The 18909-nt window shown below is 42.0% G+C and overlaps 1 protein-coding gene across 1 annotated transcript; it reads right to left on the bottom strand.

The window, feature by feature from the left end:
• Positions 1–1220: 1220 nt before the first annotated feature.
• Positions 1221–10058, bottom strand: LOC138303573 (trypsin-like). The gene is made up of 5 exons (XM_069242838.1): positions 9957–10058; positions 7191–7350; positions 6075–6328; positions 3083–3219; positions 1221–1461 (listed from the first exon to the last, which is right to left on the bottom strand). Exons 1-5 carry the CDS (start codon positions 9994–9996, stop codon positions 1312–1314), a joined length of 741 nt encoding a protein of 246 aa, XP_069098939.1. The 5' UTR covers positions 9997–10058; the 3' UTR covers positions 1221–1311.
• Positions 10059–18909: the final 8851 nt, after the last annotated feature.

An 18909-nucleotide genomic window follows, 5' to 3' on the forward strand; every position in this document is an offset into this window, starting at 1 on the left:
GGGCGGTGGTTGGGCACCCGAGCAAAGTGAATTTGTCTTACTTAAGGAACTGGAGGCTTGCCTCTGATGGAAGGCTCTTGCAGACGGTATCCACTCTCCTGTAACTGCATTCCCGACAAACTCAGGTCACCTCTTGAATATTTTTCACCTTCATAAACTTTGTGAGGTTTAACCACAGGTGCTTGGGTGTCAGAAAAAGCAGATGTATGTATCGGGCACCACTATGGAGACACTTTGTGCTATTTTTTTCTGTTTTTGTTTGACTACTCATTTTCTGAGCAATATCTCTTGCTACATTTTTTCTTTTTCTTTGGGGATGTTTTTGGAAAGGTGTTGCTCCCTGTTTATTTTTAAAGTTACATTTTCACGGTGGTTCACAGCTGACTTTTGTAACATTGGATTTTGCTCATGAAACATTACTTTCTAGATTAACATATTTTGCATGGAATGCACTAAGGTGCAATTGCTCTTTGTCGTGAAACTTGTGTATCCAGAACGGTTTTCTTCATTTGTACTATTTGTTTACTAAAATGTTACCTTTTTACTTAAATTTCATTTGGACAGTGAAGTTCTCTATGTCTTACTGAACTGTATGATGTTCTTGTTATGGTAAGTTTGTTATGCACAGTATCTAGATGCAGTGTCTCGTATAATTCTCTGAATTTTATTGCCCAGGTTTGTAATAAATGAGGTTTGTATTAACTGTTGTCACTGGACAGCTGGACATCCCTAGGCAGAGCTGTTTCTGAGTCTTTTTTCAACCACATCCACCAGAGTCTAAGTTCAGAGTAATCAGGTATGTGAAGTTTAGCAATACTATTTGCATTAATTCATTACAAAATAAATAACGCATTAGCATCTTACATATTTATGCTAAGTCCAGTGTTTAGGTGAATTAACCCCCTAATGCCATGTTGGGAACATTAAAAAAAGGTTGTCTCCAGTAATGGCACAGACAAGATAATAGCATGAAGTTGTGTGTGCTACAAAGCAAAGCACCACATTTCATGATATCTGAAAAGACATTTGTGGCAATTTAATGCTGGAGGTGAATATTTTTAGAGTCATATAAGGTCATATTTAAAGTTATGTTAAATTGCTGATATTTTAGAAAATAATTCAGCCTTTTGTGACAGTTGTCTGCATTCGTCTTTGTTGTCTCTCAGGTATAGGGAAATGAACTGACCTAAAAACACATCACACAAAAAACATGAACATAATACTTTGTGCCATAATTTATTTTGTCTCCACAAATAATACTTGGTTGTGCAAGTGTCAGAGTGGGATGGTCATCACTTATAGGACATATTCTTAGTTTGAAGCAACAGTGTTCTGAATCCAGCTGACGTAGTTGCAGACCTTGGTGTAAACTCCTGGGTAGTTCCTCTGAGCACAACCAATGCCCCAAGAGACCACACCCTGGAGCTGACCATTGCAGACCACTGGGCCACCAGAATCACCCTGAAAGGAAGAAGACAATGTTCAATCAGCGTTGGACTGGGCCTTATGGAACCAATTAGCCATACACAATAAACTGCATCCTCACCGCACATTTCCAATAGCATCAAATAATGGAATCACGGCTGACATCATCCCACAAGTGTAAATAACAGCAGCAAGGGTAGCATTCTGCTTGTATTTGTTTTCTTCATTAGGATGTGAGGGAATCTGGTTGTGACATATGTAATCCCCTCATTGATCACCAGGTTAGATTAATTCAACATGAAAGTGTTTGGGTGTCTGTTACCTTCCTTCCTCTCTGTGTCAACCAAGATGAACTTTCATTTTTCCAGTAGTGAAGGGTAAGGTTTTTCTCAAGTTCGTCCTGCACTAGTATTCTTACAGATGTTGACAGATGAATTTGTGATTTTAAATGTTGCCTGCTTTTTAAAACCAATCATCTATCTTAGATCTTTACAGTAAGAATAATTGGTTTTACTACTTCCATTGGTATTTGTAATTAATGTTGTGTACTCTGATCTTGTGTAGTTAATTTGTTTAATATATGTGTGTACTTTTATGGTTCTAATGAATCCTAATAAAGTGAGAAGGTTTGACAAGTCCATCATTAGTTTTATCATGTGTGGTGGATGTGAGCAAAACCAGTGGTTGGGTTAGTGAGACAAATTCTGCACTTAAACTGCACATTTAACCCTGAAGATCAGAAAGTAATATTGATGCACTGAGGCCTTTATTTAAACTTTTTTTGCACCGCATTTGCATCATTTTTTGACGCAAAAGCGGTGCAAACTTACAAAATACAATTATATTTTGTAAGTTTGCGCCTCATTTGCGTAAAAAAATGACTCAAATGTGGCTCTAAAAAAAGTATAAATATGGGCCAGAGTGCATGTGGTGTCAGGAGGGAGGGAGTTTGGGAGGGAACTCGTAATTCAGCGGTGATGAGAGCAGAATATGATTTTTCTCCTGTATAGAGAGGAGTCTTACTTTAGAAAGGAGCACTCTGGTGCTGTTAGTCACAAGAGATGCTTAATCAATCAAAGTCCACTAGAGAGCCGCTGGTGATCACTGACTTCTTCCATCAGCAAGGGATCATAAAAGCGCTTTGAAGCCTAAGCTCCCCACCAAAGTCTGTCCACATCTGGCAAGCATTCTGACAGTAGCCCAATCAAGAACAGATTAAGCCAGCAGTGCCCACCGCACATGCTCAGATATCTGAGAAAGACTACATAGGAGTGAAATTCTGGTAAATGTCTATGGGGGTTATTACAACTTTGGAGGAGGTGTTAATCCGTCCCAAAAGTGACGGTAAAGTGACGGATATACCACCAGCCGTATTACGAGATCCGTAGGATATAATGGACTCGTAATACGGCAGGTGGTATATCCGTCACTTTACCGTCACTTTTGGGACAGATTAACACCTCCTCCAAAGTTGTAATAACCCCCTATACCTTGTGTTGTCGTCAAAGGTGAGTGAACTTGGAGTATGAATTAACTGTCTTCTTGGGAGGTCTTTCTCTCTCTCTCCATGAATCCTTTGTCTAATTTCTGGGTCTGGCACAGAATCAAACATGCTGTGCAAATGATATGTGTGAGAAAACATTAGAATGTTACATACCTGGCAAGAGTCCTTTCCGCCTTCAAGGTATCCTGCACAGAACATGTTGCTGGTGATCTGGCCAGGGTAGGAGCTGGTGCATTGGCTGGTGGTCAGGATTGGTGCATTCAGGCACTGGAGGGCATTGGGGTAGTTTGCTGAGGAGAGATGGAAGGACACATAAATTGTAATTGGTAATAGCAGCTTTGAATCTGATAGAAAATGGGCCATGCTGCAGTGTATGGATTGCTAAGGAGTTGATGTGTCACTTTGTGATTTTATTAAAAATGATGACCAATAATATTTTATTAAATTCTAGTTGGATCTAAACTACTCTCAAAATATTTCTTGTTATTCATATGGAAAAAAACGCACACACTATAACATACACCAGATTAGAATTTAAGAGGCAAACAGAATAAGCATTTGGTCCAGCCGAACCTCTGCTTTGCCAATGTTTTTTAGGGATTGCATGCATGCACATGTGCACACATGGCTGTATAGCTCAATAAAGATTTTGAATCAAACAAAACCCATTCTAAGATGGCTGCCAATGAGCATGCATCATGATGCATACAGCTGACTGATATTAACTAGAAAACTTACAGAACTAAAATATTGCAAACATTTCTGATACTCAACATCTAAACACATCCATTGGCTAAAATGATCCCCTATTCACACTTCCACAGAGCTCTCAAATAAGATGAATCTAGTCGACTTTTTGTTTGGAGTCCAGCGTACAGAGCAGATCTACACTGCACTTCACCCAGCATGCATTTTTGACCTGGACCAAAGAACAATGTACACCACATTTTGTCATTATCTTCAGTACTTCTATGGAACATTAGAGGGAAACTGCAGTCAGCCTGTTACACTAGTCAGATATTGGCGGGATGATTAGAGACAATTTTGCAGCAGCGGGATGCTTGGAAAAGTAATGACCAAGGTCTTTACTTAGAACACAATGGCTGAGTACTATTGGTACCATTGGTTGAAATCACATGGCTAGCTTACAGTTTTATGGTTAAATGGATGACAAATGGTGCACTCACAAGCATTGTCAAAACTCAGTTGGATGTCAATGCTACTCTACAAAGGCATTGTAAGAGTCAGTGGCGTAACCAAGGCCCCTGCAGCCCCCTCACCCCCCGGGGGCAGAGCACCAGGGTGCCCCCTCAGGTCAGTACCCTGGCCTAAGCTCCTGAGTGTTTCTAGAGGGAGGGCCCTCTATGGACTGTGCAGGAGGGGCCACCTTAAGTTTTTTTAAGCCACTGGTAGTTTAAATATATTCTTCATTTTAAAGTATGTGGCTTAGTAGCATGGATCAAACACAGCTAAAATGTTATTTTGTAGGATGATGCTGAGTTCTTCTATGCCCATCTCATGGAAACTTTTGAGAAACTTCAAGGCTTGAGGCAAGGGTAAAAGCTATGGTGTCCAGATGATATGCAACATACGGTCACCATGTCATTTGAGCTTCTAACTTCTGAAATGTCTTTTCAAAGAATAGATTTTACAACACTTGAAAAAAATGAGTGGATTTCACATTTGAAAAAAGATAAATAAGAGAAGCATGAAGGGAAAGGACAGTTTTGCTCTGAGAGGTGCACACATTGTGAGAACTCAAAGGTAGGTATCAACTAGAAATGGAATGTTAAAAAGGAAAAAGATATGGATCACTTAAATAGCATGCATTCCTCTTAGCTGTAGAAATTTGAAGCACAGGAAATATGGTGAGTGTCTATTGCCATGAGTAGGAAGGTGGTCATTCAGGGGTCAGATAGACAATAAGCCACTCTAAGTTACAAAAGAGTATGTGCCGGTTTAGCAGCATAGGTAAAAATGTACAAAAAAGTGAGACACAATGACCAAGATGAATGCCCTCTATGTTATAGCAGACTTCCACTCCAGCCACAAAGACATACCTACAAGCTGCACCTCACAGAGGAGGCCAAACCTGTCTATAATTATTCCAGGATTGCTTGTATTCTTGTTCACTGGAGCTCTGGCCTGGCAGTTCCGTGTAGACCATCTCTTTAGAGTCAGGGTCAAGTCTGAGCTTGATTTGCCTGGCGGATTCCTGTCACTAATGGCACAGACAAGGTAAAAACAATGGACTAGAATATGACCTAGAGTGACTACTGGTGGTAGAGATTAACCCAAGCATTCTATCGATCACATTTTGTGCTTTCTAAATGACGCTCCCAAGGAAGCAGAGAAACACCCGGCCTGGTTCTCCTGCTGGCTTGCAGTAGGGCTCAAGCTTTACCTCCAAATAAGGCCACACACAGCTTAGAAAGGTCTGGGGTTGTTTGTGTTCTCATTCAGGGAGGACTTGGCCTAGCAATAAGGCAAGACCACCCTTTTTTGGGATAGGATTTAGTCTGATTTGCATGTGGTTGGCCAATGTAAAGGCACAGAGGAGCTAAAAGGAATGGAACGGAGTGCAGCACAGAGGATTACCAGTGGCTATGATTAATATAATGATTTCAGCCATAACTTTTAATTCTGTCTCAGTGCTGACAGTAAGATTTAAGCTGCACCTCCACATGAGGGCTAATAAGGATGAAATTGGTATGGGTTTGCTTGTGCACTTGTTTGTTTATTGCTCTCAGAAGGATGCAAGGCTGAGTGAATCCCTTGAGATTCAAACCTGTGACCATCTCTAAAACATATATACCTGCAGTGGATGCATTAGTCCACTGAACCCAGACCCGCCCAAGCCACAAATCTGGGCCTGCATACATTGTGGGTAAAATGGTTCACACTCATTGACCTATTCTCGTTGGCCATTGGAGGCATGGATGTGAGACAGCTGAGTTTCAGTACTGGGCTTCCTTCTCTAGGCTCAGAGGGCAGCAGGAGGAGCTCATATGACTCTGGAAATCTACAGCAGCTGTCTCATCTCATGGCATTTGTTTTCTCCTTCATCGACTGGGAACTGGCTGCCCTCTGAGTTTGAACCCCTGGCTCTGGCTGATGAAAGGTCCTTCAGTCTTTGACTACTTACAGCCACTGCCGGACATGTTGCCCCATCCCGAGATCAGGCACTGGGTTCCCGCTGCAGGACAGCCTGATGGGAGGGCGACGGCCTTGACGTAGCTGTTGAGAGTTGCGGCTTTGGACAACTTTATCAGCATGATGTCATTGTCCAGGTTCCTGGAGCTGTAGTTGGGATGTCTGATGACCTTGGTGGAATCAATGAACTGTTCAGTTCCTTCACTTGATGCAATATTGTGCTCCCCAAGCCTCACGTTGATACGTCTAGAACACAAAAGATTGATGCATGATTTAACATGATATGTTTTTCAGACAGGATTCAGTTTTTAACACACGTGTTTTCACGATAATATAGTATGTATTCCTCATTTAGAAAGACCCATTAGAACAAATTTTTATGAAACTTAGCGTCTGATTTAGAGTTTGGCCAAGGTATTACTCCATCACAACGATCCGCTGAAATATAAATCACATTATATTCTGTGGGATTAATATTTCAGTGGACGGGATATCTGTCAGTGTTGTGACAGAGTAACCTCTCTGCCAAACTCCAAATCAGGCCCTTGAACTGTGTTCTTGCAGTGGGCCTGGGTTCCTCTCATGTGGGCTAACAAGAGGTCATACACCTTGCCCTGCCTTGACCACGACAGCTTCTCAACTTTCATTGACTCTACATGCCTAGGATAAAACACATCCCTGATCACAGCCTAATAAAGTATTACATTTAATAGTCTTGCCTAACAAATCCAACAATATTGATACATTCTCCCATTGTCACACAAATGGAAAGACTTCTGATGGTCTCTTTAATTGTGGCTCCAATTGAGATCAAATTGGGACACAAACTCACTACCACCAACCGTGATGCCACAGCAGTAAATAAGAATTGCCTGAAATGCCTATTTCTCTCATCACTTCCAATATACTTGTTTGTTTCCTATGATATAAATATCGTAAAGTGCATTCATTAATAGTTCTATACATATCAGTATCACTTCACAAATGGGAATTAGCCTAATAATAAGCTAGCTCAGAAAATGTTACCTGTTTCAGTTTAATAACGTCATTAAAAATAGGCACTTTTGTGGCAGAAGAGTTTTGAGATATGGGACAAACACAAACTTACGACTGGTAGCAGTGAGCAGCCGACACAACCCATTGGCTGTTGATGAGGGACCCGCCGCAGAAATGGTAGCCGACATTCAGGGACACCTGGTAGGGGAGCGCGTTCTTCGTACAAGTGTAGCCCCCAACAATTTTATCATCATCATCAACTGGGAAAGCAGCTGAAAGAGAGGAAAGAAATGACACAAGTCAATTAGTTAACATAGGCTCTTAGTGATCAGTTGAACGAAAAACACAAACACATAAAAGATGCAACTCCTCTCATTAACTTGGGCTTGTTTCTAGTGTCCTTCCTGCAGGAAAGATGTTCAGTAACTCATTTAATGGAATTGCTTTCCACACTGCAGCTTCACAAACATTTTTGTAAATGGACAAGAGGAGTGGCATCGACAAAGCACAAATATGAGTATGTTCCCTCAAATAAGACTAGCTAACTTTTGCTCCCACAAGGGAGATGCAGAAATGAGTTGCGGCAACCATCTTCACCACAGTTCTCCCCCAATCTAATGGACTGAAAATTGATATCCTTGAATGTGGCCAATTATGAATGCCCTTGAGGGGTGGTAGTGCAGGTGTTACAGCAATTTATCAGACCCATTAAAATCCGATTCCCCAGATTTTGGGACATATATCTTGTTACAAGTCCAACCCCCCAAAAATGGTGCATAACATATGGATATTGTGGCTTTTCAGACCAGAATCTACATTTTCTGGCGTTTACAAGTCTTTACCCATGTTAAATTACGCAAGTTTGACCTGACGAAGTTTATCAGGGGAGCATGTTGATGGAGTGGTCTTTAATGAACATGTTAATTATTAAAAGCCATTAGTAGGACATAACTTGTAATTGTGATCCCAGTACGAATAGGTGTTTGAGAAGAGACAGTAAATATAACAAAGGCTGCATGATCAAGTCCTCAGACGTATTACAAACTAAATTGAAATTGACCAAATCGCACCGACTGCACACAATCTGCACAGGCAACACTTAGTAGCAAGAATATAGTTCAAATGTTGCTGTTTTACCCACAAAGTCTTACACTTGGGCTAAGAGAACTAGGACTCCACACTACATTTCTGCTGCTGCGACCCTGTGCTATAAGAAAGAAATCAACCCTTCTTGTGATCAGGAAAGATCTAAAACACACCTTTTCTGAACACCTAAATTAGTTTTGTTGTCACTTGCACAATTTTTGAACGTTATGTTTACTAAACCGTTGTAATAAACTGGTCCCACTAAAATTATTACAACCTTGTCAGTGTTATCTGATTTGTGGGGCCCCAGACCCTCAGTGTTGCAGGTGTGTAATGTAAAACCGCTAAAATTTTAAAAAGATGCTTCTTGAAACTCATTTAATATGTTTTGGCGCAGGACAGCACCGCAAGTCTTTTTGCTGCGCTGCCCTGCATCAAAACAAAAGGGCAGGAATGCGCCGTATCTTCAAGATATGGCGCATTCCTGTCCTTGTCCCCTGTGCAGAAAGCAGCACACATAGAAAGAGGAATAAACGGGGACAGATAATGCTATTTCTCCCCGTTGGGCCACTGGGGTGGCATAGGAACCTGGCGCATTCCAAGGTTTATGAAACTTTGCACATCTGGGAATGTGTCAGATTCCTTCGGGTTTCATGGTTGTTGCGTGAGAACACCAACAGCAACACCCATGGAACACCCCTTTCACACAGGGCAATGTGTGAAAGGCTGCCATATCTACAAGGCCATAAAAAGCCTCACAAAGTGGCTTTGCGTGGCCTTGTCAATATGGGCCTGCAGCCTGGGCCGCCAATGCATCACAAAATGTGAGGCACCAGCGATGCAAGCTGCTTTGTGTTTCACACTATGGGTACCCTATGTTTTAATACTGATTTGTGGTGCTCCAGGTCATGAGGCACAATAATAATGACGCAGTGCAGAGGTCAAACGTCATACTAGTCCTATAGTGCAAGCATGCTAATTCTTGCAATTCTCAGAGGAGGGAGGGGTAACATGGCACATTGATGAATTAGTCCAGATATACACTGTCCAGACAGAGACATTTTAAGGTATGGGCACAGTGAGCTCAGGCCCAGGCCCCCCAGCCTTTCAGGGGGACCCTGATAAAGCCATCTCTGTTCTGCAGAGAGTCTTGCCCTGAGGACTTTTAATAATACTTAAACAGATTGTTTTAAATACCTTTTCCCTTTAATTTATTAATAATGCGAGTCATGTGTGAGACTCTATTGCCGACAAATTGCAACATCGCTAAAAAAGCTAAAATTGTATCATAAATTCAAAGCTGTTCCAAACAGGGGCCCCAAAATACCTTTGGCCCAGGGATCCCAAAATCCTTAAGACACCACTGTGTCCAGAAGTCCACTTTTTCAGAAATCAGGTAATGGGAACAACATCTTCGTAAGGAAAGAACCAGTTTGCAAATTTGAAATTGCTGAAATACTTCTAAGATCGTTTTGCTTCCTCATTAAATAAGTGAGCAGAAAATAACCTTTGAACATATGTAAAATATGAACATTTGAACTCCTTGAAGGTTCATTAGAGAACATAGGCATGACCTCTCTAAGGGCTAGATGTAGCAAAGGGTTTTACCCATTCTGTGTCTATGGGGAAATGTGTTCGTACATATGGCCCTAAGTTACTAAACTAATTTTGTAGAGGCTTCAATGGAGATTCAGTAATCAGGTCCCTAAACTGCTGAAGGAGAACTATCTGTGAACAATGGACTAAAAGATCCTTTAATATATTAACAAAAATTGAACACCCCTGCACCTACCAGCAGCCCCCAGGAGGGCACAGATCAGAAGGAATTTCATGGTGGTCCTGTCAAAACTGGCAGTGGTGGCTCCTCTGAAGGAGATCCAGATATTTATACCCAACTAGACCAAACTTTATCAGCTTCTTTCCAAGGATGATTCTATTTCTGCACACAGCTCATGATGTCATGGAAAGCAAATGTATCGAAAAACCCTCTTAAACAGGTTAATGATTAGCGGTGCTGTACACACCGAGGGAGTGCCCTTGATGTTACACAAAGAATCATATTCTAAACTTTCTGTGATGCAAATTAATGCACAAAGGTTCCCCAACCAAACCATGAGGAGAAGTGTAATGTGTTGCAAATGTAGACATCTTCTAGGTGCACCATTTTCACTATAATGAAGGAACATTGTGAAGAGGAAGAGTTTCATGAATTGAACTATTTAAGAAGAAAGTGTGTCATTTCAAAGGAGCAAAAACTTGATTTCATGTGGTAAGGTAGGCTAAGCAATGTCATTTGTACCTTTTCCTTGATAGTGTCTTTGAAAGACAAATGGGTCAATGAGAAAACCCAGGGATCTACCAGAGGCTGCAGCAAGATCTAGAAGCCACTTAAGCACATATTATTGAGTTGCTAATAGATGAAAGACCTGTTGATTTTATTTGCACTGCAAGGCATGCAGGTCTGACTGGGTCTGACCAGTGTCTCAGATTAAAGATCTCATTAGACGACAACACTTATTTATTTACCCACGTAGATGTTGAGCTCTGGTAGGTAAAGGAGTCTCTCTCCTGAGATGCCACCACAACTCCACATCCCCGTACTGTGGCTCTCAATGGAGGTGCTGTGCTTTTATAAGCAGGTGATGAGGTCAGAAATGGCGCCATGATCGCCACACATGGTCTCTCTATGGATGCACTTTGGTGATCATGACACCGAGTCAATGAACACTGTACTTGACACATAAGCCATCATCACTAGAATGCAGCTCTTCCGAGGACTATCAGTATCCTCCTCTATGGGGGCACATCCAAGGCTCTGTTCTCCATCTGACTGCACATGTCCCACCTACTAACCCAAGAAGGTTGTCCATGCAGAAATTAGCACATTCATGCTTAAAATGTGAATCTGTTGCATTCCTTTTACATTTTGTTAGAACTATAAATTGATATTGAAAATAGAAAGGGAAGGAAACTTAAAGGAAACATGGGAAGTACCATTTGCTCCTAGTACCATCCAACTTCCCCACTAGGGCAGAGATTTTTACTTGAACTTTAGTGTCCAAATTAGGTCAGTAAAATCGATGTAACTGTACAAAAGTTACAGGTCAAATACTACCACTGTAAAAGGACAGGATGCAGTGGAAGTATTATTTAATTTTCAACTGTATTAGCAATGTGCTCTAAATAACTACATCATCTTACGTCGCAGTGGGTAAGGCCATCAGGGGGACAGCCATAAGATAACTCATAAGGGGTTCCCACTGGCTTGCATTGTCTTCAGAACTGTATCCCATGTTGCGGGTCAGCCTCTCCATCACCAGAAGGCTCCAGAGGTGAAACTGGAATTGAAGAATGTCTAGAGCTTCCTTCTTTTTCCAAGACGCCTCAATTGCTGTTTTGGCGAGTCCCAGACAGTTTCAGGTAAGTAACTTGTTGCCCTTTCTCAAGAGAGTTCCCATCTCAATCAAGATCTCTTTCTAATATAACTCAATCTTGGTGCATGATCACCAAATATAAGGGAGGTTGCCCATGTCTCCAGAAACCCTTCATCCTAACGGACTTGTCATGTGGTAATGGTCATATTTCTTGGCTGGGTGCATGTAGCAGTCATATACTAACTCTTTGTCCAGTGTGCAGTGGGAGTTTTTATTTATTTTCTCCAGACATGTGACCACTGTTGATCTGACAGATTATGTTGGGCCAGAATGCCCCATTTCTCGATATATGGGTGGGTAGTTCAAAGTGTCATTTTGAGGATCAGTACCTATAATGTTGATATAACACCTCTCCTGCCACTGGTTAATTTGACAAGTTATTCTATAGGGGTTAGGTTGTATTTTTCGGTCTCTTTTAGGGTGGTGTGAGACACCCAATGTTGAAGATACGGTAACACAGTCACACTGATTAATGCAATTTAAAATTCTGTTTGCAGTCAATAAAGAATTTGATGGTGCCCTTGTCATACATGTCTCTCACCATTAGGCAACCTCCCATGCTACATGCATCGAATTAGCAAGGTTTAAGCACAGGTGGAAACACACGGTTAAAGTGAACATTTCATCAGTATGATAATCATTTGTGTTCTTAAGCAGAGGTTAGTGTAGCACTGATAGGTTCATACACCAAATTCCACAGGGTCACCACAGCTCTATCCATGTGGACCCACACCTACTGAGAAACTATAACACTCTAGTCTTCTAGGACGCAATGTTGGGATGGCATATAGTAGATGTGAACAACAGGGAGAGCCAGGCGCATCCTGTTCCCTTGGTCTACAAAGTATCTAGTAGCATACCCATGGTCTCCCCTTTCAAATATATTTAAGAGACAGGTAGTTTAAGGTGTGAAGAAAGGTGCCGGAAAGAGTATGTGCTGGGCATGAAACAGGTAAAAAGAGTCTCAGCAAGGTGTTCATTTTAGGTGCTGTTATCCGGCCCAGCCACGATGCTAATAATGTTCCCCACTTCTGTATGTCACCTCAAATCTCTTTTGAGGGAAGTAAGAATTTCATCTAATAAAGATCTGATATTTTTGGTGATAGCTTGAACCCCCCTTCAATATTATGAGTGTTTCATCCTGAGGAGAGTAAGTTCTACCCTACTGGTATCCATAGTACTTAGCTGTACACTTAGGTCTCCTACATGGGAGCCCCAGTATTCTATGGCAACACTATCAATGTCATGAACTAAAATCAAAATTATGACTATTTCTGATTGAGGAGATAAGGATAAATGAATGGAACTCACAATTGTATCGATTATAGAGTATGCCCTGTTGATGTGCAATAAAAATGTGTAGTCTTGCTTCCCTCTGTGGTGCTCACGTTAGATGTCATGGTGGCCAGATTTCCTCAGTTTTCTCCTAAGTTTCTAGGAGAAGCCTCCACATTGCAGACTAGCTGGGTGCATTGTGTCTAGATTGGGGTTCCAAACAGCATTAGAGTCATCAATAAATAATAGAATGTTTCACTTATAAAGTCATCCAGCCTTATATTTGGAGTATACAACAATGCAATGGTACGTAATGGCCCCTGTAAATCCCTTTACTAAAAAAAGGTATCTACCCTTTGCATCTCATTTGCTTTCTTGGCAGGAAAAAGAATGATCACTCAGAGAATGACGGCAACCCCATTATGTTTTTATTTTTAAAGAACAGTATGCTTTTAAGTAGTGTTTGTTTTTACATCTAGTTTCTCCACTTTGAGATGTGTTTGTTGTAGTGCAATTATGCCAAGCTCCCCTTGCTTCATTAACAAAAATATTTTTGTGCACTTAGTGTGGGAGTTCAGTCCATTAGTCTTTTATCTTGTATATTTGTCTGTAATGAAGCCCATCTCCTCGCATGTGCTAGGTATCATTATGGATTGATTGCCTTGATAATTTAAATGAGGTTGAGCTTAATTGTCTAAATTAATGGCTTTAGTACTGTTTAGTCAAAGTGTAATATGTTCTACACCCTTGTGCTATTCCCTCCCCTCCCCCATGTTCCCAATTTCAATAAACCAAACAAGATTTAAGACAACATAAATTAGTGTTATCTCACAGTGCCGTAGAGATCCTCATTGAGTTGACAGATTTCCTTTTTCCCGGCTGGGGAGTTGAATGTGCACCATGATTGTGGTGTGGAGCATGGCAACTCAGCATGGTTGGGCAGCGAGTGAGTTGTAATGTGTTAGCATCCTGCTGCTTGGCTGCTAATGCCTGGTCCTGTGATTATATACACTGCAAGTGTTGACATCCTGGTGGTCTGAGCCATGATCTCCATGCACTGTCCTGCAATCCCTGCGATGGTGCTAATAGGTGAGATGTTGATGGTTCTACCAGTGCCATCCCCAATAAACTTGCCTCCATTGGAAAAACAGATATCTGCTGACTTTTGTTGCTGTAGTCTGAAGTGATGCTGAAAACATAGAGCCATTTGTATTGAATTTTATTATGCTGAAGATGATCTGTTATCCATCTAAAATGTTGACGGCAAAGCAGAGTTGTTGGAGTAATGTCTTGAAAGAGAAGGGAGGGATTTTTATCATGTGTAATCTCATATTTTGACCACTCTGCTTTGTAGGTATATTGTTTCACCAGGAAATCACTTAGTTTGCTGCAATCCTCCGTGTTCTGTGGTACAATTGGATGTACCCTGTCTAGCTGAATGATATTGTGGGTGCCCTCAATTAGTGCTGTGAAGAGTCCAAAGACAAAATGTTTGATGTCAGTGCCCTCCTCACCTTCTAGGAGGCTTCAAATTCATATATTATTCCTCCAAAAGCAATTTTAGAGGTCTTTGATTTTCCCTGTTATCACATCATTTTGGGAGTGAAGAGACATGCACTTATCTATTAAAGTTAGGTTATTTTCCTTGAGTGAGTATATGTGGCTTTCTGCTTCCACAATTCTAGTCCTAATTAAGTCAACAACTGTTCCCAGCATCACAATTGTTTGTCTCAGGTCTGACCTTATAGTGTCTAGGCCTTTGGATAGTTTTGCTTTCTGTTCCTCTTGAAGTTTTGATTTGAAGGTTTGCAAGCAAGTCAGCAGTTCCACTTCTATTAAGCCCATGGTAGTTGGTTTATCAGTTGGACTATCATCCATTTTAGATAACTGTTTCCTGAAATGTTGTCCAGCATGTCACTTCATTGGTGGCACCCCTGTGAGTCATCCCTCATTCAGCACCACCAAGATCAGATAAGCCTTTACTCCTTTAGGCCAGATTTATCAAATGTTTTGCATCACCTTTGTACCATGCAAGGTGATACAGGGTAATAAAAACCTAGAATGAGATTTACCAAGCCAGGCAAGACCACCTTGCATTGCCCTGTATGGCTTGGTAAATCTGGAATAACACAAGGCAGCACAAGTTGCTGCCTGGAATTACTTTGCCCCAGGAGGAATTCCAAGGCTGGAGTGTGGGTGTTCCCACGCATCCACCCATAGCTTTGGCAAAAAATCCCAAATTTACCATGAGTGGTAGACTTGGGAATGCTTCAAAATGCTAGGCATTCCTCAAGGAGGTATACAAGGAGAAATATGTTTATCTCGCCTCATGTTTTCCTCTTTCTGTGTGTGCTACATTCTGCAGCACACATGGAAAGAGGTAAATGCCTCGGAGGATTGTTTTGTGCAAGAAGGTGTCCCTTCCTGCACAAAAACAATACTACCTACAAAACAACAACAATCCTACCTGCAACACCACAGGGCAAGTGTGCCTGCATTGGTACTACACACCACATACTGCACCAGCATAAGGAGAGACTAGGAATGTGCCATATACTATTAAATAGAGCACATTCCTACCACATCCCTACTGTGTAACACAGAAACGTGTCTTGCTGCACTTTGTGATAAATCTACCCCTTAGTTTGTAGCTGGGCTCTGACGGGCAGCGTACTGTGAGGTTTTGTAGCCCTTTCGCTCCTATCGTGGTCTCCATGCCTCCCAATAATCTTTGGGGTAAGTATGGACTTTGTCTGTTTAAAGTTGGTGGATGGCATCTTTTTTATCCAGCTGTGCAGCTATCTAGAACTGCTGCATTTATATCCAGGGAGCTATGTAGCCCAAGCACTCACTGTTAATAAAGGTATCCCATCAACCTATTCTTTTATTGCAGACTACCTGCTACAGCTGTGTATACTTCTTATTAAAAGGTGCTGTTTGTGTGAACTAACCCCTATGACCTGATACATTCTGCATTAGAAACAAATAAGAATAGAAAAATAATTGAATTTTTGAAGGGAGATCACATTTTTCCTTTTCTGTTAATATTTGGATGGTTTTCTTTCTGCTTTTTCATATCAGTGGGCACCATAAATCATAAAATAAAATAATATCAAGAACAGGAATTGTGAATAGATCAGATTTACAAAGATATCTTACAAAATGCAACTACCTACAGTCATGTATCAAGGCACCCAATTAGCTTTATAAGGGTCACCACTTAAGGAGCAGAGGGTGATATTAGAGTGGGTAACAGGTAAGCTGTGTTCTTTGAGGGTGTAAAACTCTATGGGCCAGATTTATCATGCATTTTTGAGATCGCAAACGGCCCAACGGGCCAAAATGCATTTTGGTATGCATTAATTCCAATTTGCGATTTGGTAACTTGTTACCGAATCGCAAATTGGAATTGTGACTACATACCGATTCGGTATGAGGAAGGGGCATGTCAAGGGTGACCCTCCTTAATACCGAATTGCAGAGCTATGCAGGAATGTTTTGTGACCAAAATGCGGTTGCAAAACATTTGCATTTTACCGCCTACTTCAAGTAGGTGGTAACCTATTCGCAAACAGGAAGGGGTCCTCAAGGGACCCCTTCCCCTTTGTGAATGGAAGCGAAAACATTTTTAAGAGCAGACAGTGGTCCCAGGGACCACTGCCTACTCTTAAAAAATCGAAAGAAAACTTGTCATTTTTCTTTTTTAAACGCATCCCATTTTCCTTTAAGGAAAACGGGCTGCATAAAAAATAAAAAAAACAGTTGCTTTATTTGTATTCGATTGTAGTCATTCACAATGGGTCGCAAATTGTGACCTACCTCATGAATATTACGAGGTAGGTCGATTTGCGAGCTGTTGGGAACCTCTAAATGAAACTCCTGGAGTTTCATACATTCAAATAGGGATTACCTGATTGTGATTCACAAAACATTGCAATTAGGTAATCGCTATTGGGAAAATTGATACATCTGGCCCTATGGGGGTCATTCTGACCCCGGCGGGCGGCCGCCGCCGCCCGCCTGGCGGGAACCGCCATTTGGTCGCTCCACGGTCAAAAGACCGCTGGTGCCATTCCAACTTTCCCACTGGGCCGGCGGGCGCTACCCAAGGTAGCGCCTGCCGGGCCAGCAGGAAGGAGGCCTGCAACACTGAAGCCGGCTCCGAATGGAGCCGGCGGTGTTGCAGGCGTGCAACGGGTACAGTTGCACCCGTCGCGCTTTTCACTGTCTGCTAGGCAGACAGTGAAAAGCATGCTGGGGCCCTGTTAGGGGGCCCCTGCACTGCCCATGCCAGTGGCATGGGCAGTGCAGGGGCCCCCAGGGGCCCCAGGACACCCGTTCCCGCCAGCCTCTTCCTGGCGGTGAAAACCGCCAGAAACAGGCTGGCGGGAAGGGGGTCAGAATCCCCCTGGCGGATTCGCCCAGCCGGGGGTAAACCGGCGGGAAACCGCCGGTCCCGGTTTTCTGACCGCGGCTTTACCGCCGTGGTCAGAATGGGCAAGGAAGCACTGCCAGCCTGTTGGCAGTGCTTCTGTCATTCGCGGCCCTGGCGGTCTTTGACCGCCATGGTCGGAATGACCCCCTATATGTCTAGATTGTTGAACACATCTAGAAGCCTGAAAGCAATCAGCTGTAAAGCATTGGTCATAAGTAAGCCAGAGGCAATATGAGAATGAATCATTATTTGCATGAACTACCAGCTGAGTTAAGGAATTTGTCCTCAACCAGGAAGATATCATGAACCTGACGTCTTAGTCCTGAGGTGAGTAGAGGCATTGATGTTATCTCAGCATTTAGCAGTGGTCAAGGTGAAACAAGCAGGTGCATAGCTTCAGGGGAGTTTGGGGTATTACCCCCCAATAAATGTATTTTGTGCTTAATAGTTGGGTACTGGTGCCCTTATTTGGGTATGGTGAGGTATCTGTCAGATTTCACAAGCACATTTTACAGACACAAACAAAAAGGAGCATACACTCTCCGTCTCTCAGTTCAAAAAAGCTTCAATAATGTTGGCTATTTCACAAAATGTTTTTCTCACTTGCTAGCCCTACTAATCCTCATTTCTCTCCCTATTCAGTACCCCTTAAGACCATTGTGCGGGCCCTGCTTGTAATATAATGTATATTACCAGTATTTGGCAGCATGATTTTTGGGAAAATCTGAAGTGTACCCCCCCCCCCAATCTTAATGACCAATCTACGCCTCTGGAAACAAAGTGAAGTCTGTAGCAGTATGGAATTCTAATGGATACACAGGAAGTCAGCTCAATATGGCCTACAACTTTGGTGGGAGTAAGTAGCATGAAGACTAGCCCTTGCAGTAATACACAAGTACTGGCAAAGCCAATAGACCTGAGATTGGCGGTCAGCCTTTTAGCTTTGCCAGTGCTTATTGTTTTTTCTCTCTATTTTCTTGTTTTTTGAAAAACTTTATTTTTGAGGCGCTCCTGCGCCCTTGCCAATAAAAATAAATTTAAAAAACGAGGTAAAAGCTAAAACATTTTTTGGCCTCATAATGAACACTTTGACATAGCAGTCCCTGGCACTGAAGGCAACAACTTTTGTGGATGTGCTCTGTGGGAAAGGGCAGAATGACACTACACACTGGCAAGGTAGCCAACACCTGGAGTTGTTGATGGATTGTTTCATGCTCTGTATTGGAGGAGGAAGAGAAATATGAATGACACACATTTATTACCTATTGGGGGTCAGGTAGGTAGATATATTTAGGATCGCTCTTCCATAGGAAAAGCCTTTTGTTTTGCTAATACCGTTGGCACTGTTTGACAAATCTCCATGAACCTTTAAAAAAAGGTGCAGCTTTTTCACTAGTTTGTGCATGGAAAGTTTTTGTGTGATCAGTCAAGTGGGGGCAGAAAAAAAGGGGACCTTAAATCCCCATGAATTTGCCATAGTTTTTTAAAGATGAGCTACAGCAACAAAATGCTCAATGGAACGGTACTAACTTTGGCAGGAAGCTAAATCTTGGTCCTGAGATTGGAATTTTGTGGTTTGGTGTAAATCTCTTCAGCAGTTT

Source organism: Pleurodeles waltl, chromosome 7, assembly GCF_031143425.1.
Source record: "Pleurodeles waltl isolate 20211129_DDA chromosome 7, aPleWal1.hap1.20221129, whole genome shotgun sequence".
NCBI lineage: Eukaryota > Metazoa > Chordata > Amphibia > Caudata > Salamandridae > Pleurodeles > Pleurodeles waltl.

Excerpts from the sequence above, each read along its gene's own strand:
- LOC138303573 (XM_069242838.1), bottom strand. The coding sequence starts at position 9,996 with ATGAAATTCCTTCTGATCTGTGCCCTCCTGGGGGCTGCTG. Across the intron at positions 7,351-9,956 it reads TGCCCTCCTGGGGGCTGCTG|CTGCTTTCCCAGTTGATGAT; the intron begins GTAGGTGCAGGG and ends CCTCTCTTTCAG. Across the intron at positions 1,462-3,082 it reads GCGGAAAGGACTCTTGCCAG|GGTGATTCTGGTGGCCCAGT; the intron begins GTATGTAACATT and ends TCTTCCTTTCAG.